This window comes from Hyperoodon ampullatus (genome assembly GCF_949752795.1).
Source record: "Hyperoodon ampullatus genome assembly, chromosome: 3".
Taxonomy (NCBI): domain Eukaryota; kingdom Metazoa; phylum Chordata; class Mammalia; order Artiodactyla; family Ziphiidae; genus Hyperoodon; species Hyperoodon ampullatus.
In genome coordinates, this window is record NC_136916.1 from 147,584,938 (window position 1) to 147,607,910 (window position 22,973).

Consider the following 22,973-nt stretch of genomic DNA (forward strand, 5'->3'; position numbering starts at 1 on the left):
CTCTGGTGCTAGTATTAGCAAAAAGGGGCTGTTTCCGGGTACGTTCAAGAGAAAAGTGCCTCGTGAACACATCTGCCGGTGGGGAGGACCAAAGAACTGAAAGTCCACTTGTTGTCTTTGAACAACCACACGCGTTTAAGAACCTAAGCACCCTTCGAAGCCTCGAGAATTTGTAGTCTGGTGGTGGGTGAATAAAGGAGGGCAGAATGGATGATTTCATCTCCATTAGTCTGCTGTCTCTGGCTATGTTGGTGGGATGTTACGTGGCTGGAATCATTCCTTTGGCTGTTAATTTCTCGGAGGTAAGAAGTTCTCAATTTTCTGTTAGCTGTCAGGATGGCAGCTAGGAAGTAGTGACAGTTGTAAAGGGAAGCTGCTTCCCCAGGTAATATCAGAGCTTAAGGTCTTATTAAGGAAGACTATCTTTTCGAAAGATGCATAACATGTAATAATAGAAACAAACCTCCTCTTCATCACTAGAGTTCTTAACGGGGGTGGGTGGATCCACTGAAGATTCTGGAATACTCTGAACTCGCTGAAATTGCATACCAAAATTTGGGACTCTGCATTTTACGGGAGAGAGGCACCATACTATTCTTTTGATACCCAGAAGTTCCAAAGAATCAAGATTCTAGATTGCAATCAAAATATAAATGGAGAATGTTGTTTGTCCATATGAGATGAAATCAATATAACTTCTCTTTTTGAGAAAGTCAAGCATAGCTTTTTGGGGAAAGGTATTTTTTTGGATACCTGTAATAAGAATGAAGTAAGAAAAACACTAAATTAGATTGTTCTTAAGTCACTTTTCCTTTTAAAGAAGGAGACCATTGAATGGGATTTTGAAGTTGTTTTCAAATGTTTGTTTAGAAATGAATTTTTTGTTAATTTGGTTTGACATTTTGTTTAATTTCTTTGATTCTTTATCATTACTTGAACAAACATTAACAGGGAAGAATGATGAAAGCATTGTTCAATGAAAGTGCAGATAGGCTCTTCAGGTTGTCATAAGGAGTTCACAACATGCATAGCGCTCAAAGATTGAGGGAGAAAAACTACTACATTCAGGATTTCTTGAGTATACCTTGGGGTTCATCAGTAAGATAGTTTCACTGCCAGTCCTGAAAGTGCTTTCAGAGAAAAGGGGAGTGGAGAATGGCTTGCAGTATTGATATAAAGGAACGGTATAGGTGAGGTGTGAGGTAGGCCTTGAGGAAACCTGAGGGAAGAGGAGGCATTTATTGCTGGTAAAGAAAATAACCTGTGGGTGAGAAAGAACGCGGAACTAGGCATTATGAGTTTGAGAAATAAAGCCCACAGCCAGATAGAAGGGGGACTTGAATTGCCGCTGCTCCTTTTCCGTTTCCTTTTTTTTATCCGTTCCTTTCAGCATCTAATGATAACATTGAGCTACAATTTTTTGAACATATACATTACCTAATTTCATTTAAAAAACCCAGTGAGGTACAGATGAGGAGACTGACACTTAGATAATGTAACTTGGATGAGTTCATCAAGTGTGTTAGAGTCACAGCTGTTTTTTCAGTCTCGGTTTTTCTGACTGAGAGCAGTTCTTAGCCACTCTGTCCCTTGTGGCAGAGGTAGCAAACTGGTAGCCCATGTACCAAATCTAGCCCACTTTATTAGATTAGCAGAATGTTAATTTTATTGTTATTGGTTTTTGTCTTTATTCCTCAAGGTAACAGTTGGCTAGAGCTGAATAGTGGTAGATTGTCATGGTCCTTCTTGGTTGTGAAGCCTACTTCACTCATTTGGGCTACCTGCCTGCCCAGTCCTTTGTGAGCCTGCTATCTCTCCTCTGGCATAAATCATATTTTCTTATAACTACAGTAGAATTGAGTTGATATTATTAGGGCTGACATTTGTGAAGTTTAAGTTGGTTTGTATATTTAAAAACTTATTGAGATAACATTTATCAAGAATTATAATTAATTCAAATGAAGAACTGATAGAACTTTTTATTTCTATAAAATTCTTAGACCTTTTCCAGTTTCAGTATTTTCTCAAACTGTCTTGAGTGATTTTTGCAATATGCAGGTACACGCTATCTTCTTTTCTCACTGAAGGAAATGTGTACGTGAGTGGTATAATTAACTAGGCTATTAATAAAGATAATTAATATGATATTGTCACTTATGACTTTCTAAATGGATGATCGAATGGTCTTTTTCCAGATACAGGTCTTGAAATGCTATAAATCATCATTCATAATATCTGTTCATTATTACAGCAGTAACTGCATTTTGAGCTGTTAGGACAAAAATAAAAGTTATGTATAACTTAGTTAAAGACATTTTAGAATTCAATTGGTGATTTTTATCTCCTAGGAATTAAGCATTTTTTTCTAGACAAATTATACTATTATTATAGATCAATGTATTGTGAAACTAGAGAGATGAGAAATGTGTAAAAAATAAACTTCATTCATGGAGACTAGGAAGCACTGTTTCTACCCTTAGAGAATAGCTCCCCAAACTCCTACATTGGCTAAACATCTTTTCTTTTTAAGGAGTCTAGCTTTTCTTGGGGACTGGAGTTATTATAAATAAAAGGACCAATAAACCTATTTTATTTTGCAGTTCACTTTCATTTATATGAAAAGATATGCTTTTTATTCACGTTCTTAATCTGTCTGCTGCTTTGTCATTCAAAACTTTTTTCTTCAGAATTTCTCAGAGCAGGAATAAAAGATCAATAAAGCCATTAATTATGGCAGGATTAGTATTTAGAAATGAGTTAAAATCAAGTAGTCTGAAATTGCTGTAGCAGTGGTGTCTAGCTACCATATCTGACCATCAAGAGGTTTGTGTGGCATTGATTTTTTTGTCACTTTCTCCACTGCCTTGCCCCCCAACCAACTTTCTTCATGCTTTTGTAACTTCCTTATGCCTAAATGACTTCTAAAACAAGGGAACAAAATCTCTGATTCTCAAATGCATTTATAAGTGACTGATAATCAAGATGCTTTCTTCTTCAGCATATGGGCAGGAGAAAAATTAAACTTGTAAAGGCAGCCAAAACATGCTTTACACAAATGAGGTTTTGTCGGATAAAAGAGTTGGACACACTAGTTTAGTACTATATTGTGTTTTAAGATTCAGTTGTTAATGAGCAGTTTTCTTTGACTCTAAATGAAAATGCTACATAAGTAGGTTGAGAGCCTGCACCTTAACATTACCTAGGATAAACCTGGCTTATCAGGTGCCCTGATTGAGGAATGAAGTTCAGATATAAATGATGGCCAGAGTGAGATTTTACACTGATGGTCTGGGGATTGTCATTTACCTGAGCACGTCTCCTCTTTGTCACAGAGCTGGGAAAGCAAAGTGTTTGCACCAGAGCTCTAGGGCAGCACTCCTCAAATTCTCTGGTGCATGCCAGTTTTTGTTTAACTTCCATTCCATTGCAGAGCAATATACTTGTGGAAATGAAATACTAAGAAAATGAAGTGGAAAAAAGACATACAGGGCTTCCCTGGTGGCGCAGTGGTTAAGAATCTGCCTGCCAATGCAGGGGACACAGGTTCAAGCCCTGGTCCGGGAAGATCCCACACTCCCAGAGCAGCTAAGCCTGTGCGCCACAACTGCTGAGCCCGCGTGCCACAACTACTAAAGCCCACACGCCTAGAGCCCGTGCTCCGCAACAAGAGAAGCCACCGCAGTGAGAAGCCCGTGCACCTCAACGAAGAGTAGCCCCTGCTCGCTGCAACTAGAGAAAGCCCGTGCTCAGCAACGAAGACCTAACACAGCCAAAAATAAAACAAATAATTAAAAAATAAAAGCATACAAAATACAAGCCCAAATGCAGTACTGTGAGATTTAACAGACATACAATTACTCCTATAAATGTAAATATCATATTGCTATAAAACTTTTTGAAGGCTTTCTCTCATTTTGTACTTTTCTTGTTACAGACCAGTTTGGATTATAATGCCACATTTTTCATGTGTTGAAACAGTATAGATCCATAGATATGCAGATGAAAGTAGTGCTATTCTTACTTCAGTAAAGTTTTTAAGGTAATTAGTAATGCACTAATTTCAAAAGGAACTGTCTGAGATGGGTAGTGTAGGTCAAAATCAGTGTCACTGCTTGAGCAAGCTGTTTAACATCCAACTCTTCTCTTAAATGACTTTATAGGATTGTTGTGAGGCTGTAAGGAAATAACATAAGCACAGGGCTTAACACTGTATCCGGAACATAATAAGAACTTTAAAAAACACTGAGGATTATTCTCAGTACTGATTGTAAAAACTTTTTTAAGATTTTCATTTTTATAACTTTGTTCTAAATTATAATTTTTAAACCTTTTATTTTGGAGCAGACTTCTTTTAAGGGGTAAACTCCCCCCCACCCACCCCAAATCATGAAACTTCTCAGCAATTTGGAATCCAAAAAGTCTTGTTCAGGGGTTGGCATTCCTGTTCACCATGAATGTTTCATTTGGAGAGGCCAGGGCTTTTCCTTTGGTCTCCCTGCTTTATAGTATTTTTCTTAGTAGTTAACTTTCTCTTCTTCATTATACTTATTCTCATTTTAAGCTTTGTTTTGTTTTTCATGTGTTAAAGTTCTTATTTTGTGTCTAATGATAACAACTGACTCATTCATAATAAATCTCTTTGGCTCTTTGAGTTACCACCAAATCAAAGGTTTGTGTCTAAAGAACGAATATGTTCAGTATGTTTTTTCTCTGACAATTGATTATTTTTAAAATAGATTTGAGAAAATTGCATTTTTAAGGACTTTTGCATTTTCTGGTGTATTAACCTTTTATTCTTTTATGGTAATACAATAGATTTTACAGTTGTTTGGAATTTCATTTCTAAATTTCAGACTTTGAAACTTTGAATTCTCTGTAGTTTATCCATATCTGGAAAGCAATCAGTAACTTTGTCTTCCCTCAGATTATTGTCTTATAATGTTATTGTCTCATAAGTATCTTTGCTTGATAAAGCTAAGTTTGAATCAAAGTCTAGATGCAATCTGATTCAATATTATTTTCCTGAAAAAGTTATATGGATAAACATCATTGAAATTTATCTGCATAATAATATTAATAATAGTTAATGCGTATTGAGCTCCTTCTACATACCAGGCAATGATGTGCATTATCTTGTTTAATCCTCAGGATGAGACTATGAGATAGATACTCAGGCTTGAAGACATCACATACCTGGTAGAGGTGGGATTTGAACTAAGTCAGTTTGATTACCAGTCCAAAGCACTTGACCATTAGATGATATTTTCTTTCCTAATGAATATTGTAAAGAAGGAATGAAAATATTATGGATCTAAATCAGCACCTTTAGCTCCTCCAACTAGGAATATCTTGCATCACTGACATTTTACCTTCCAGAGTACATCTCATGCCTGTACTTACTCAGTATAGCAGAATTAAAACTACTGAGGTAAACAATCTCTGAATACCATTGAAACCTATAAGAAAGACTGAATATGTCTTAGATGCCCTTTAAATTAGCACCTGCCAAATTGGAATCTGAAGCAGTTCTCATTTTAAACTATTCAAGATTAACTTCACACTCGATATCTCGATATCTTCATAGTTTAGTCATTCTAAAGTGTGCTCTTCAAGAATTGACATCCTTTTTGAGGGAAGAAGACCTGAAATGGATTCAGAATGCTTCTGTATGACAGCCTTAACCTCTCCTCTCATTGAAGAATTTAGATGTGAGACTTTGTTGAATGACAGTGAAGTTTAAGAGCCTCTGTAGCTCAGTGTGGAATTCCAAGTAATAAGTAGTAATGCTAACCATGAGTACAGGTATTTCTTAAAACTTATGATGGAATTATAAAAATCTCAATTCTCCTTTAATACTAATACTCAATGTCTAACTTCATTGCAGTAGAAGCAGGTATTAGTTGGTCTGCAAATTCCTCTGCCCTAATTATATGGATTTTTAAGGGACAGGGTCTTGGGGTTAACTACTAGATAATTACATTAAACAATCGATTGTGAACCCTGTATTTATCTGGAGGTCAGTTTTCTATTAACCAAAAAATTATACCCTAGCTTCTGCACCTTGTTGTATATGTTCCTTTCATTAATTCTTTATGCATTTGACAAAGGCAAGTTGGGGAAAGAAGACAGGTGCTAAAAGCAAAAGATGAAACAATGAAATAGGTTTTTTTTAATCTTTATTGGAGTATAATTGCTTTACAATGGTGTGTTAGTTTCTGCTTTATAACAAAGTGAATCAGTTATACATATACATATGTTCCCATATCTCTTCCCTCTTGCGTCTCCCTCCCTCCCACCCTCTCTATCCCCTCCTCCAGGTGGTCACAAAGCACCGAGCTGATCTCCCTATGCTATGCGGCTGCTTCCCACTAACTATCTACCTTACGTTTGGTAGTGAATACATGTCCATGCCCCTCTCTCGCTTTGTCACAGCTTACCCTTCCCCCTCCCCATATCCTCAAGTCCATTCTCTAGTAGGTCTGTGTCTTTATTCCTGTCTTACCCCTAGGTTGTTCATGACATTTTTTCCCTTAAATTCCATATATATGTGTTAGCATACGGTATTTAGGTTTTATAGAGAAGCAGTTTAGCATGGTGCTTAAGAGTATAGATTCTGGAGCTAAACTGTGTAGGTTCAGATCATGGCTCTGCCATTTGCTGGCTTTGTGAGCCTGGACAAATTACTTGAACTTTCGCTGCCTCTGTTGTACTAAGTGGGGATAATAGAAGTATCTACCTTATAGGATTATTGTGAGGATTAAATGAGTTAATATATGCAAGGTGATTATAATTGAACGTGCCTGGCTTAGTAAGTACTTAGTGAATATTATTATTAATAGAGGTGAAGGAAAAGAATATTGATAGCACCTCTGTTATGCAGAACTTGTCCATCCAGAAGCCCCAGCAATCTAAAGGACCAGAAAGGGCTTCCCTGGTGGCGCAGTGGTTGAGAGTCCGCCTGCCGATGCAGGGGATGCGGGTTGGTGCCCCGGTCTGGGAAGATCCCACATGCCGCGGAGCAGCTCGGCCTGTGAGCCATGGCCGCTGAGCCTGCGCGTCCGGAGCCTCTGCTCCGCAACGGGAGAGGCCACAGCAGTGAGAGGCCCGCGTACCGCAAAATAAATAAATAAATAAATAAATAAAGGACCAGAAAAATCTCTGATTAGCTAAATAGATAGCCTTAAGAGCAACCATTTTACTTGCTGTCTACTGTTCTTGGCTCTCATTTGGCTCCTGTGTATCTTTTTATGTTATTTATTTATTTATTTATTTATTTTTTGCGGTACGCGGGCCTCTCACTGTTGTGGCCTCTCCCATTGCGGAGCACAGGCTCTGGACGCGCAGGCTCAGTGGCCATGGCTCACGGGCCCAGCTGCTCCGCGGCATGTGGGATCTTCCCGGACCGGGGCACGAACCCATGTCCCCTGCATCGGCAGGCGGACTCTCAACCACTGCGCCACCAGGGAAGCCCATTTTTATGTAATTTTAGTAAGCTTGTGTGCCGGTTATCAATGTATTGCCTCTCAGCTCCAAATTCACTCTTCATTAGCTACGCTGCAAAAATGGATGTGGGCCCTTCAAATATTTTTCCTTTGCCAGCTGGCACAATGTTAAGCTTTGTCAGTAGAGGATACTGGAGAGAAGTTGTAAGGAGAAGGGGTTTTCCCTCTTGGTTCTGACATGCTTGCTCAGCAGGCCTCCTAGGTGACTTGATTGTTGTAGCACAGCCAGCCTCACCAATGTCCAGCTTCTGCACTGCAGGTGGCTTTCAAAGCCCCAGACTCCTGCTGAACACACAGCTTCTCCAGCACCCAGCAGTCAGGAGTTCCCACTGGCAACCCCATCTTAGGTGGTTTTATAGGAGAGTCTCTCTCTCTGGTGATACACTTTCCCATGAACAGTTTTCCCAACACCCTAGAGTACAGATTTCCAGTGAGTTAACACTAGTGTGGCACTACAGAAACTTCTCTGCTTGTGATATTGTGATTTATAATAAGAAGTATGTATTTGCTTTTCCTCCTTTTCCTGGCACAGAGTTCCTAAAACCCTTGGAATTTCCTAAATGATAAGAGCCATAAAGGTGTCTTATTATGTCAATTAGGTGACTTTTGGAAAGCCATTAGGTAACCTAAGGATGGGGGCTTGTCACCTGGAGAACCAACCACATGATTCCAAGGGTTGGAACTTAACAGTCCCACCAGGGAGGGGGAAGGGGATGGAGGTTGAATGAATCGTCAGTGGCCAGTGATTTAATCAATCATGCCTATGTAATGAAGCCTCCATAAAACCCCAAAGGATAGGGTTTGGAGATCTGGTTTGGTGAACACATGGAGGTGCTGGGAGAGTTGCGTGCTCAGTGAGCGTGGAAGCTCCGTGACCTTTCCCCATACCTTGCCTCTGAATCTCTTATATCTGGCTGTTCTTGAGTTATATTCTTTTATAATAAACAGGTAATCTAGTAGGTAAAATGTTTTTCTGAGTTCTGTGAGCTACTCTAGCCAATTAATTGAACCCAAGGAACCTCCGATTTACAGCTAGTTGGTCAGAAGCACTGGTAACAACCTGGACTTCGAACTGGCATCTGAAATGGCAGGGGGCCCGTCTTGTAGGACCTGATGCTATTTCTGGGTAGTGTTAGAATTGAACTGAATTGTGGGATACCCTACTGGTGTCCAAGCATTGCTTGGTCTAGGGAAACCCCACCACCACACATATACCTCGGAATTGGTCCCAGACGGTTTACTGCTGTTCATTGAGCCCCAGCCATGCCCTCTCCAGCAGAGTTTGGATCTCAACCCTTATGAGACCTCTTCTTTGAGCAAATCTTATTTTGGTCCTGGGTAGTCACCGCTCCTTTTAGCTGCAGTTCTTATGTTCTTTAGAGTTCTTTCTTACTGGTTAATTTCTCATTATTCCAGTCCCCTTTTATAGTTACTCTTTGTATTAAATTTTTCTGGTTCAAATTACTTTATGATTTCCATTTCTTGATTGAACCCTGACTAATACAGCTAGGTAACGGGTCATAAAATCATATAAGTATTGAGGCTGAACAGTGAATCAGGCCTGGAGGAAGATAAAATGGTCCAAGTGTCATGATGTGTGGCAGCTAACCTCCAGTGTCAGTGCCTGGGAGTCTAAGGGAGTCGTGAGAACCGTGGTCAACTGTGGCACAGAAGAGCACGTGCCATTTGATGCCACCAGCCCTGCTGTTGCCAAATCTTCTTACTTTTCAGAAGTTGGAAATCTGGATTCTTATATGGATCTTCTAAATTTTATACTTTGGCTACTAATTCAAATATTATTACGTCGCTGTGTGGGTCAAAAAACCTGTGTTTTGGACTTCCCTGGTGGCGCAGTGGTTAAGAATCTTCCTGCCAATGCAGGGGACATGGGTTCGATCCCTGGTCCGGGAAGATCCCGCATGCCACGGAGCAACTAAGCCCGTGTGCCACAACTACTGAGCCTGTGCTCTATGGCACACGTGCCGCAACTACTGAGCCCATGTGCTGCAACTACTGAAGCCCGTGTGCCTAGAGCCCGTGCTCTGCAACAAGAGAAGCCACAGCAATGAGAAGCCTGCACACTGCAACGAAGTGTAGCCCCCGCTCGCTGCAACTAGAGAAAGCCCGCGTGCAGTAACAAAAACCCAACACAGCCAAAAACAAAACAAAACAAAACAAAACAAAAAAACCCCTATGTTTTGAACTGCCAGTCTCAATCCTCTGGGCTGGACTGTCTGATTTCTAAGCTCTCTGTAAAGTAGGAAGAGCAAACTAGAAGGGGTGGGGCAACAAGTAGAGGAAATAAGTCACAGCATGACAACAAGGGGGAGACTGAAAAACATTTCAAATTACTACAAAACCTAAGTGTTCTGTAGTAATTTGAAGTGTTACTACGTGTTTAGAACCACTTGGTAAAGGGGAAAACATCTCTACGTGCATATTAAGGGCACTGTGCTCTCTAAGCCCACCACAGTATAATAATTAATAATAACAGTAGCTACAGTATCAACTCGTGTCAAGTTCTGCACTGATTTTAACAGTAACCTTGAAAGGGAAGAATTCTTATCCTGTTTATAGATGAGGAAACTGAGCCTCAGGGTTTACTAAGTTCAAAGCCACTGTTTATATATAGCCTCTAATTAAATGAACAAAAAAAATTTTTTTAAGCCTGGCTATATAATAGGGATTCTTTGTGGCAAATTTTAAAAGTATGATAATGTGTAAAAGGAAAATAAAATCCTCCATTATCCCACTGTCCAGTGAGAATCACTAGTAACATTTTTGTTTCTTTTCATTCTTTTTTTTCTATTTGTTTGCATTTTTAATATGGTTGATTATGTGGTATATGTATAAATTTACATTTCCCCTTCTTTTACCTGGTAATTATAAACACTTTCCTTTATTATTAAAAACATGTTCTAGGCACTTTTTTGGGGCGGGGGGCATGCTGCGTGGCTTGTGGGATCCAGGGATTGAACCTGGGCCGTTGGCAGTGGAAGTGCCAACTCCTAACCACTGGACCACCAGGGAATTCCCTATAGGCACTTTTCTTTTTTTTTTTGGCTGTACTGGGTCTTCGTTGATGCGTGCAGGCTTTCTCTAGTTGCTGCAAGTGGGGGCTACTCTTAGTTGCGGTGCGCAGACTTCTCATTGCGGTGGCTTCTCTGTTGTGGAGCACAGGATCTAGGCGTGGCGGGCTTCAGTAGTTGTGGCACGTGGGCTCAGTAGTTGTGGCTCATGGGCTGTAGAGTGCAGGCTCCATAGTTGTGGTGCATGGGCTTCGTTGCTCCACGGCATGTGGGATCTTCCCAGACCAGGGCTCGAACCCGTGTCCCCTGCCTTGGCAGGCAGATTCTTAACCACTGCGCCACCAGGGAAGTCCCCTATAAGGCACTTTTTAATGTCTTCATTACGTTCAGTTATTTTATATACAGAAATTCTTACTATGCATTTAATTTGTTTTCAAGTTTTTGCTATGATAATAGTGTTGAATGAATATTTTTGTGTCTAATGCTATGACCATATTTCAGATTATTTCCTCAAGGGTAGAATGACAGGATTAAAGAGCATAAACATCTTCAAGAAGGCTCTCAATCTATATTAACAGTGTTTTTTTTTGTTTTGTTTTTTTGTGTTTTTTTTGTGGTGCGTGGGCCTCCCACTGCTGTGGCCTCTCCTGTTGCGGAGCACAGGCTCCGGACGCACAAGCTCAGCGGCCATGGCTCACGGGCCCAACCGCTCCGCGGCATGTGGGATCCTCCTGGACCGGGGCACGAACTCACGTCCCCTGCATTGGCAGGCGGACTCGCGACCACTGCGCCACCAGGGAAGCCCAACAGTTTTTTTTTAAATGCATTTTTTTTCAACAAATGCAAATGATACTGTGTTCTCACAAACACTGAGTACTATCATTTTTAATTTTTAAAACTTTTCTAATTTGATAGAGAAAATGTAGTTTATTATTTTAATTTTCTCAGTTCAATCAAACTTATGTATTAATAATATAATATTTCATTGCCAGTGTTTTCCCAGGTCTTTCCCATGCATCAACGGGTTTTTGTTTGTTTTTGTAGTCACATCGAACAATCTTACGGGATTTCCTTTTATTTTTAGAAAGGATTCATACAAAAAGACAAGTTAGTCTTGTTTTCCAAGATTGAAGGAAGTGGCATCAATAAAGTATTGCTTGTTCTTAACCTGTATGTCAAATGAATTAGGAAAGGGGAAGCCTATATGCCACTGGCATAATGGCAACGGTGGTAGCATTGTTCACTTGAACTTCTGTCCAAGTATCTGGGTTTTGTTTTGTGATTCTTGTGGAGGAGGGGCTTAGAAGCATTTACTGCATGCTCCTGATGAGGCTGAAGATAAGTAATAATGACAACTACTCTGTGCTAAATTTGCTAACATCATACTCCTACATGATCGCACTAGTAGTGGCGGCCCTGAAGGATATTGAACTTGCTCAGTATCACAGAGCCACTACTTAGAGGCAGGAAGCTTTTTGGCATCTTGCCTCAGTTGTAAGGACTTGAAGAATTGAGTTCATATTTGAGTTTTCTTCGTTATCTGTTACTGACAGTTAGCAGCAGATAATGTAGCAGTTAAATTGACATTAGGAAGTATCTCCTTGAAGCAGGCTTATTTGTAAGAATATGGAGAAAGAAAGCCTTTGTTGCTTGAACAAGAGTTACTTCATGCCCTATGATATTTCATCTCTTCAGTGCCTGGAGCTTTGAAGGGATCAGTCTCATAACATGAGATGCATCTTTGATTTTTTAGGAAGCTATAGTTGATGCTTTCAGAACTAACATGAACATGGTATAAGGGAGATTGAAATAAACAATCTTCAGTATTAAAAGCTTTTAAAATTATCAGCATGTGTTTAGTTGAACGAAACAATTTATTGACTGCTTCTATGAGCAAGGAAAGAAAAACCATTTAACTACCTTGGTGTCTGCCAAGAAAACTAAACTGATTTCAAAGCTTTGCACTGCACTGATAGCTAATGGCATTGAATACAAACGGTTGTTTTAATTAATACTTCTGGTCAATCCTTCGGCTTAGTCAGACTACAGATGTGAAACTGTAAAATGAGATATCATAAAATGAATGGTATTGCACAGTTCATGCCTCTCTTGAGCAAATATTTCATTTCTCCACCAGAAACTATTGCTTTGGAAACTCTTTTCATCTTGGACCAACACTTGTAATTTGTAGTTCTTCATTTAAATACACCCTTTTAGGGATTTACCATAAGCAAAGGAGGGAACCATAAGCAAAATGTCAGCATTTTAACTTTGACGTGTACATAGTTTTGAGATTAAATAACAAGTTGTGAAGTTGTGTGAAAGAATACAGCTGTACAAATAACATGGAGCCACATCTCAAGTGCTTGAAATAAATAAGATTGAGTCTAAAATGATTTGGGTAGTTAAAAAAATTTTTTAAGAATTGAAACTATAACCCTTGACAATTATGCCTATTTTTTTGACTGTTGACTTTTTTTTTCATCACAAGTGTTGCCTCTATAATTAGGTTGCTGTAAGAAAGTTAGTACACATTTATCAAGCTGATGAAAGTTATGTAGAATAAATAATCTTTACATCGCTTTGCTGAAGATTGAAACAGTGACTGAACAGCGCTTGAAACAGTGCTGAAGATTGAAACAAGGTTTTGAGCTCCTTGGAAATAAAACAGTTGTCATTTAAGGTATTTGCATGAATGAGACAGATGACAGCATTGCCTCACATTTACTGTGATGGAATCCTATTATGGTTCTTCATTATATGTACTTTAATACCCCTTGAGCCAAAGGATAAATTCTGAATCAAATAACCACTGAAAATTCTAGATATGGTTATGCTTTTAAGGGACTTGCTAGGCCTATTTCCCAGCACAAGTATTCTAAAGAGGTTCCAGTACATTCGTATATTTGTTGATATTAAAGGCCAGTGGAGTGTGGCAGGTACCAAGTCCCCAGTGCCTTGCATGGTGCTGGGCATTTAATTCATTCTCTTAGTATGTGTTTAGGGGAGAATCTGTTATGTGCCAGATACTGTTCTATAAACTGAGTATTCAGCAGGAAATTAAAAACAAAAGTTTCTGCCTTCATAGAACTTAAAGTTCTGGGGTAAGGAGTTCCAGGAACAAACATCGGTTTGTTTAATTTAGTTAACTTAGTTAAACATAGGAGGTTTAACTTCATTTGGTAAATAAATGTGCTTTAATTTCAAAATAGACTGAAAACATAATACAGTAATTTTAGCTCTCACTGCCTCTCCTCAGAGGAAATATTACAAAGCTAGATGATTTACTCAAGTTTACCTCAATGATCTCTTTTTTACAAATTCTCAAATTCTTTTTTTTCTGACATTTTTTATGGTATTGTAATACAGATCTCATGCTTACACTGTTGTAGATCAGGGTTTTCCAGGCTTTTGGATTTCACAGGTCAGTAATACATTTGAAATTCAGGAGAATTGATAAAGGATTGCCTGCTTTAATTTTGCCAAATGAGGACACTAAAAACCAAAAACTATTGTCACCATCATTTCTTAAAAGAAAGAACATTTTAACATAAAAGAGTATGTAGGACATAATCTTAGAATAAAGAATAGTCCTCTACAATGAAGAAATAAAATGTTATGAAAAGCTCATTACATTGTCGTTATTTCTCATTTTGCCACAGACCTTTAGAAAATGTCAACAGAGAACAATTATAACAAATTGTAATTTTGGTTTTCCTCTTGATGTTGCTAAGGGATTTTTCTGACACACTATTTCAAGAGGTTGTGTGATTGGATTTTATCTTTTTTTTTAGAGGTAAATTTTATGTAATGGATTTATGTCTTGTGCCATATGAGGGACATTGTCTTGGAATGCACAGGGCAGCAGAGTACGATGTCACATCTAATCATGCCTCTACACTAACTAGCCTAGCTGTGTGATCTTGGGCAAATCATCCCTCATTTTTGGCTTTTGATTCTCCATCTTCATAGAGCAAGGATCATTTCTTAAATTTCTTCCGGTTCTTAAACTTGGATTCCATGTTGATACCTTTGGTAGCTAGTATCACACTTTGAAAAGTATGTGTCTAAAGATTAATAAAAATTTTTACTGTCTTTCTAAAAATTTGGACCAGGCTCCCGTTCACATTCCTTCAGCTGAGAGCATTTAATTGTTCATACATGATTAACAAAGAAGAGTAATTTCATGACTATGTACTTTAAAGATTTACCATAATTTTTTTGTAATGATATTAGCTACACATGGAGATTTGACTGTTTTCTAGCTTGGGCCTTTGGGAAATTCTTATAAAATCTGTTGTGATAGATAATGTTCAGAAATCTGGTCCATGTAAATAAGTGAATGGAATTATAAGTAATTTCATCTTGGAAACAAGAATATCTAAAAATATTAGATTATTTTAAATTACTTAAAATTTAAAAGGCAGCATTTTAGGAGAATTATTTTTTACTTTCTTTATAGATTTGAAGTTTTTGTTTTTTGTAGTGTCCATAGTTATTCTGGATGGTATGTATCCCTCAGTTCTCTTAAATGGTACTATTTCAGCACCTTAATTTTGTGGTATGCAAGCCTCAAAAACCCTTCTGCTCCTGCTTTTAAAACTTGTCTCAATCTAGTGCTTCATGTGACTCCAGTGTAGAATATAATGAAGCACCTGGTAAGTGCCTTGTGAATTGATCCACAATTGTAAACACCACTGGTTTCTGCATGCAGTTATTTACATAAAATTCTGGTGAACGATTTTTTTTTTTTTTTTTTTTTTTTGCGGTACGCGGGCCTCTCACTGTTGTGGCCTCTCCCATTGCGGAGCACAGGCTCCGGACGCGCAGGCTCAGCGGCCATGGCTCACGGGGATCCTCCCAGACCGGGGCACGAACCCGTGTCCCCTGCAACGGCAGGCGGACTCCCAACCACTGCACCACCAGGGAAGCCCTGGTGAATGATTTTTAAGGACTATCTGAATGACAAATTAGATTAAGAAAAAAAGAAATTTTTTTTCGGCCGCAGCATGTAGCTTGCAGGATCTCAGTTCCCCAACCAAGGATTGAACCCAGGCCATGGCAGTGAAAGCCCAGAATCCTAACCACTAGGCCACCAGGGAATTCCCCAAGAAAACATTTTGAAAGTGGTTTTTGGTATTCTTCATAGACCTCTGACCTTGGTTTCGAAAAACTGCCATGAAGACACCTTGTTAAAATTGAACAGTTCTGAAATGAATCCTTTCAGAGGTCCTGGCTGAGTAAATTACTCTCCAGATAATTTTATAGAGTAAAAGGTACAAATCTTAATACAGTTTACTGAAATGTGACAAATGTATATAAATGTAACTCACATCCCAATCAAGATTTAGAACACTTCCATCATCCTAAAAAAATAACCTGGTGCTATTTTCCAGTTAGTCTTTTCTGCCACTGTGTAACCCTCCTGCCAGAAGCAGCCGCTGTTCTGATTTCTGTTGCCATAGATAGTTTGGCCTGCTTTTTTAGTTTTTATTTTTATTTTTTGTATTTTTTTTGTTTGTTTTTATTTTATTTATTTATTTGGCCTGCTTTTAAACTTCATATAAATGGACTCAGTACATGCTCTCTTTGTGTAAGGCCTTTCAAACATTGGGGTGATGTTTTTGGGATTCATGTTGCTGTATGAAGCAGTCATTTTTTCCTTTTTGTTACTGATTAGTATTCCATTGTGTAAGTATACCACAGTTTGTTTATCCATTCTGCTATTGCTGTACATCTGATTCAGATTATGACTATTATGGATAAAGCTTCTATGAGCATTCTTATACAAATTTTGGTGGGGACATTTGCTTTCATTTCTCTTGGTAAATACCCCAAAGTGGAATTGCTGGTTTAACCTTATAGGAGATGACCAGTTTTCCAAAGTGGTTGTACCATTTTATGCTCTCACCAACAATGTATGAGAGTTCCAGTTGCTCTGTATCCTTGCCATCATTTAGTGTTGTCAGTCTTTTTAATTTTAGCCGTTCTAGTGGGTGTGAAGAGGTATCTCACTGTAGTTTGGACTTTCATGATCCTTAAATGATATTGAGCACCTTTTCATGGGCTTTCTGGCCATTCATATATCTTTTGTGAATTATCTGTTCAGTGTTTTACCCGTTTTATTTTTTAATTTTAATTTTGTCTCTTACTGAGTTGTATTCATTCTTTATATTTCAAATACAAGCACTTTGTCAGTGTCTTAGGTTGGGTTCCCCAGAAAACAGACTCTGAGAAGATTTGCATGCAGGAAGTTTATTGGGGAGTGCTCTTGGGAGTAACACCTGTGAAAGAATGAGCAGAATTAAGCAGATGGAGAAGTTGAACTGTCGTTCAGTTGCCCTAGAGGCCTCAGATCAACCCACAGAAGGCTCTGAAGCTGGATGGCCCTTCTGAGATATTCTGAATTGAGACAAGGAGATGAGGCTTTGTACCTCCCTCCACATAGCACCAAGTGGGCTAGTCATTGGATGTGGACTTCCCTGGGGCAGGGACTATAACTTGAGGCTAGCCAGTTCCCTTTGACCCAAGGGCAGTATCGCAGAGGGACTCAGCTGCAAGCCATCAGCAGGCAACAGCCCCAGCAGCTGGGGGAATAGGTGTCTCCAACCTGAAGGGGGCTGATGTGGGCAGCGTTACCACAGATATATGTATTTCCATTATGGATGTAGGTACTGCGGGTATTCTCTTCCAGTATGCAGCTTGCCTATTCATTTTCTTAATGGATCAGCAAACATTTAAAATTCTGATGTTGAATTTTTTCTCTTAAAATAGCTTGTGTTTTTTGTGTCCCTGCTGAGAAATCTTTGCCAACCCCGTGATTGCCAAGATATTCTACATTATCTTCTAACAGCTTTTGCGTTTTAGGTTTTATATTTAGGTGTACAACCCATCAAGAATTAACTTTTGTGTATGATGTGAGTGTCTTAGGTTGGGTTCCCCAGGAAACAGACCCTGAGAAGATGTGCATGCAGGAAGTTTATTGGGGAGTGCTCTTGGGAGTAACACCTGTAACTGGGTTACAGGTGTAACTTGGGTTACTGGTAACCCAAGTAATTCTTGAGGGCAATTAACTCTTTCTCTTTTCGGTACATACATCCCTTTCCTCTCTTCTCATCTTCCCTTAATTTGCAAATCTGGGGTATCTTTCATTTCCATTTCCCAGAGTAGAGCATAGTCAAAATGCTGACAGGACAATCTTCTTTCCTAGTAATTTATTCATCGGTTTGAATTGTGGAGTTCTGAAACCAAGGCCTTCAAATGAAATGGATGCTCAGTCCAGTTCAGTTTTACCCTCATGTTTGTCCTTCCTTAGCAGTAAAACTTGACATTCATGATTTTTTTAAACAAAGGTGACTTTTATGAATTGTTTAGAGAGAATGATGAAAAGACTAATTACCGTGTCACCTTCTACACAGAATAGAGCTGTTTTTCCATCTTGTGTTCTCCATGCTCTGACAGTTTGTCTCAAATGAATGCTGTGATTAGCAGTACGTTGGTGAGTTTAGTAACTTGGAAAAGACAAAGACTCTTAGAATAGCTCAGTATTGAGCATTAAAATAGTAACACCAGCTGTTTGGTGTCATTTTTCCAATATGCTTCGGCCACTTTCTCCTATTGACTCCTCAATCTTCACAAGACATGTAGAAATATTATTTTACAGAAGGAAAGTTGAGGGACTTCCCTGGTGGCGCAGTGGTTAAGAATCCACCTGTCAATGCAGAGGACACGGGTTCAAGCCCTGGTCCAGGGAGATCCCACATGCCACGGAGCAACTAAGCCAGTGCGCCACAACTACTGAGCCTGTGCTCTAGAACCAGCAAGCCACGACTACTGAGCCCACGTGCCACAACTACTGAAGCCTGCACGCCTAGAGCCCGTGCTCCCCAACAGGAGAAGCCACCGCAATGAGAAGCCCATGCACCGCAACAAAGAGTAGTCCCTGCTCACTGCAACTAGAGAAAGCCTGCGCACAGCAATGAAGACCCAACTCAGCCAAAAAATTAATTGATTAATTAATTAATTAAAAATAAGAAGAGTTGAGGTGCTAACTTGTTAACTAATTTGAACATGGAGTCAGTTCTGCCTCCCAAGCCAGTGCCCCGACCACTGGATGCATTCAGAACACTCTCAGTTTATAAGTAGTTAATGGCTATCCTGAATGTATGAAGGGGTGACCTGGCCTAGGTGCTAAGGGGATTTCTCTCTGGCTATAGGGCAAGTGTTAGCTGGTGCTGACATTGCAACTGTAGTTCCCCCATTTTCAGTAGATACACAATAGGTATAGATCCCTTCATTGTTCCCAAATGAGGGGGTAATGTTTCAACCAGCCTTTCAGCTAAAAACCCATTTTCCTATAGAGGCAGTACTTGTACATATATATTCCCACAGCTTCACAGTTGCAAGTTCAGTAGTATATCAGAACTAATAAACCATTGTTATTTTTGCTAACCTCATAAAAGAAACTAAAACAGAAAAGTTAAGTACATGATATACTATTAAATTATTAAAACTTTTTCCTAAGCAACATAAACGCCCGCTTGTAGGGTTTTTTTTGTTTTTTTCTTATTTTGGCTGCGTTGGGTCTTTGTTGCTGCACACGGGCTTTCTCTAGTTGTGGCGAGCAGGGGGTACTCTTCGTTGTGGTGTGCGGACTTCTCATTGCGGTGTCTTCTCTTGTTGCGGAGCAGGGGCTCTAGGTGCGTGGGCCTCAGTAGTTGTGGCTCACGGGCTTAGTTGCTCCATGGCATGTGAGATCTTCCCGGACCAGGGCTAGAACCTGTGTCCCCTGCATTGGCAGGCGGATTCCCAACCACTGCGCCACCAGGGAAGTCCACCCTCCTGTAGTTTTTTGACAGTTTTGCTTTATTTATTTATTTATTTATGGCTGTGTTGGGTCTTCGTTTCTGTGCGAGGGCTTTCTCTAGTTGTGGCAAGCGGGGGCCACTCTTCATCGCGGTGCGCGGGCCTCTCACTGTCGCGGCCTGTCTTGTTGCGGAGCACAGGCTCCAGACGCGCAGGCTCAGTAGGTGTGGCTCACGGGCCCAGTTGCTCTGCGGCATGTGGGATCTTCCCGGACCAGGGCTCAAACCCGTGTCCCCTGCATTGGCAGGCGGACTCTCAACCACTGCGCCACCAGGGAAGCCCCCTCCTGTAGTTTTAAAGATCATTTTTCATACTGTTAAGACTTCAAGAAGCCATATAGGGTACATCACCGCTTCAAGAAATTTTGAAACTTAATCTTTTATATCTTGTATGTCAGGATACTGTCTCTTAAAGAAATCTGAGTGAAAAGAAAAAACTGGGATTAAGTGGACTAAAACCATAGATCATTTATGGCATTGATTGTGATGATGGTTTCACAGATGTATACTTATTTCCAAACACATAAAGTTGTATGCATTAAATATCTATAGCTCTAGTATGTCAATCTTAGTCAAGCATTTTTTAAAAAGCTATAGGACATTTTAGCATCAAACTGAATACAGGGACTTCACTGGTGGTGCAGTGGTTAACAATCTGCCGGCCAATGCAGGGGACACGGGTTCGAGCCCTGGTCTGGGAAGATCCCACATGCCACGGAGCAACTAAGCCCATGCGCCACAACTACTGAGCCTGTGCTCTAGAGCCCGCGAGCCACAACTACTGAGCCTGTGTGCCACAACTACTGAAGCCCGTGCGCCTAGAGCCCATGCTTTGCAACAAGAGAAGCCACTGCAATGAGAAGCATGCACACCGCAATGAAGAGTAGCCCTCACTCGCTGCAAATAGAGAAAGCCTGTGTGCAGCAACGAAGACCAACGCAGCCAAAAATAAAATAAATAAATAAATAAATTTAAACTGAATATGTTTTTTCATTGTATGAATAATACATATTCATTGCAGATAAATTAAAAATGTGTTGTAGGGACTTCCCTGGTGGCACAGTGGTTAAGAATCCGCCTGCCAATGCAGAGGACATGGGTTCGAGCCCTGGTCCGGGAAGATCCCACATGCCACGGAGCAACTAAGCCCGTGTGCCACAACTACTGAGCCTGCGCTCTAGAGCCCACGAGCCACAGCTACTGAGCCCGCGTGCTGCAACTACTGAAGCCCACACGCCTAGAGCCCATGCTCTGCAACAAGAGAAGCCACCGCAATGAGAAGCCCGCGCACTGCAACAAAGAGTAGCCCCCACTTGCTGCAACTAGAGAAAGCCTGCATGCAGCAACCAAGACCCAACACAGCAGAAAAATAATAAATTTAAAAATAAAATTTAAAAAATGCGTTGTAAATTATATATTACACATTATGTTTATAATCTATAAAGTAAAAAATTTGTTAATGTGTAATTTATACTTGTTCTACTTGTATGTATACCTTTCCAAAAGAATTACGAGATTATCAATGCATATTGTTGACCACCAGCTTTTTCCTCATAACAGTGCATCATGACTTTCTATATCCATGAATAGACCTGTATCATAATTTTTTTTTTTTTTGGGTACGCGGGCCCCTCACTGCCGTGGCCTCTCCTGTTGCGGAGCACAGGCTCCGGACGCACAGGCTCAGCGGCCATGGCTCACGGGCCCAGCCGCTCCGCGGCATGTGGGGTCCTCCTGGACTGGGGCACGAACCCGTGTCCTCTGCATCGGCAGGCGGACTCTCAACCACTGCGCCACCAGGGAAGCCCTGTATCATAATTTTTAATTGCTGAGTCTTGTGCTATTGTGATGCAGCATTAAAGTTTATTAGCTAGTCTCCTTTCTTGGACATTTAGGTTATTTTCAGGTTTGCATTCTTAATATGTGCAGTGGTCATCTTTGCATAGTTCTTTCTTTCTTAGGATAAATTTCTAAAAGTGAGATCGCCGGATCAAAGAATTCACATTTTTGAGGCTTTAAATCTAAATTGCCAAATTGGGGTCCAGGTAGGTTGCAGCAATTCACATTTCTTCCAGTGTTAGACAAGTATGCTCATTTCTCCCTATTGTGGGTAGTAGACAAGTTTTCCCACATTATTGCCAATCTGGGAAACTTAAAAATGGCATCTCCTTGTTTTAATTGGCTTTATTATTCATGAAGCTGATGCTTTTTCATGTTCAGTGGCCATTGTAGATTTTGGCCTCACAGATAAGCAGCTCACAGTCTTCATTGCAGGTACTTCAGAAACTTTACCCCGTTCATTCATCAATCTTTTCAACAGCTTATGTTTTCTTTCCAGGAGCGACTAAAGCTGGTGACTGTTTTGGGCGCTGGCCTTCTCTGTGGAACTGCCCTTGCTGTCATCGTGCCTGAAGGAGTACATGCACTTTATGAAGATTTTCTTGAGGGTGAGAAAGAGAGAGAGGCCTTTGAGATACGTTATTGACGTGGAGGGCCGAAAGGAGAAGCTTAGTGGTATTTTTTTCTGAACACAGTTCATGTTTGCCATAGAATATATGCCAAAACATATCTTTTGACATCTTTGACAATAAACACATCAATAGCAGTTTGTGATTGAATGCCTCAATCCATGAATACCACTTAAGATTTATTTGCAATAATGCATGAATTCCAGGCTTTATAAGTATGACAGTTATTTTTTAATGTCCATGCAAAAACTTCCAAGATCCTACATGATAATAATTGTATTTTTAGTGTTTTTTAATTGAAAAAAATATATAGATAAACACATTTGGATTCAAAGACCCTTTGTAGTAAACTTTTTAGTGAGGACCTCTGTAGTAAAGGATAACTAAAAAATTAAAGAGACCTTTCCTGACAATCAGAGAACAGTATAGCTGTATAAGAGAAAATGCTGAGGAGTGTCAGCTTGGTTCACTCGTCTGCTAAATGATTTGGTCCTTCACACCAGCTGGAAGGCATACTTGATTCAAATTTGTGATTCAGCAAAATCAGATTCCTACTTGTCATGAAACTTCACAGATATCTGTGAAGAACTGAAACCACAAATGTTAAATTGGTGAACTGAATCTTCAAATGCCAAGAGTCTGTTGGACTTTAAGAATAGTATAAAGAGGTAAACACCTTCCAAATTTCTTACTAGTTACAGTGTAATAAATAGTCTTTCAGGTCTCAGTAGAGGAAAAGAACTGTGTCTTTTATCCAGATTGATGATGCTCTTATGCCTAGGGTATGAATATGAGCATAATGGTAAAGAGTGAGGATTGTGGAGGTTTTATTGCAAAATAGGACAGAAGCTGAGGATTGGTCAGCATTAGGGGAAAAAAATAATAAATCAGGAGCCTTAGAGCAGTGGTTTTCACCCTTTTTTGATCATATATTCTGTTGGGAAAAAAGATATACATGTGCTATTGTACTGATTTACTCTGTACATTATAAAACACACTCCTTAAATAGAAAATTTTGGAATATGAGATTTAAAGTCCTTTCATATTCTAGCGGATCATCTTGAATTTTTCTGGATGTGATCATTACTATCCTGATATCCTAGGAAACAT

General features: G+C 39.8%; 1 protein-coding gene across 4 annotated transcripts in view; it reads left to right on the top strand.

Moving 5' to 3' along the window:
• Positions 1–200: 200 nt before the first annotated feature.
• Positions 201–22,973, top strand: part of SLC39A9 (solute carrier family 39 member 9) — a gene marked incomplete at both ends in the record, with an annotated part of 47,744 nt that continues 24,971 nt past the window's right edge. For 3 of the 4 annotated variants that reach the window (XM_079700571.1, XM_079700572.1, XM_079700573.1), the window contains 2 exons: positions 207–302; positions 21,734–21,842. In XM_079700571.1, coding sequence (XP_079556697.1) covers positions 207–302; positions 21,734–21,842 — 205 coding nt within the window. Of the gene's footprint in view, positions 303–21,733; positions 21,843–22,973 lie in introns of all 4 variants that reach the window. The other variant, XM_079700574.1, reaches the window with a different exon arrangement.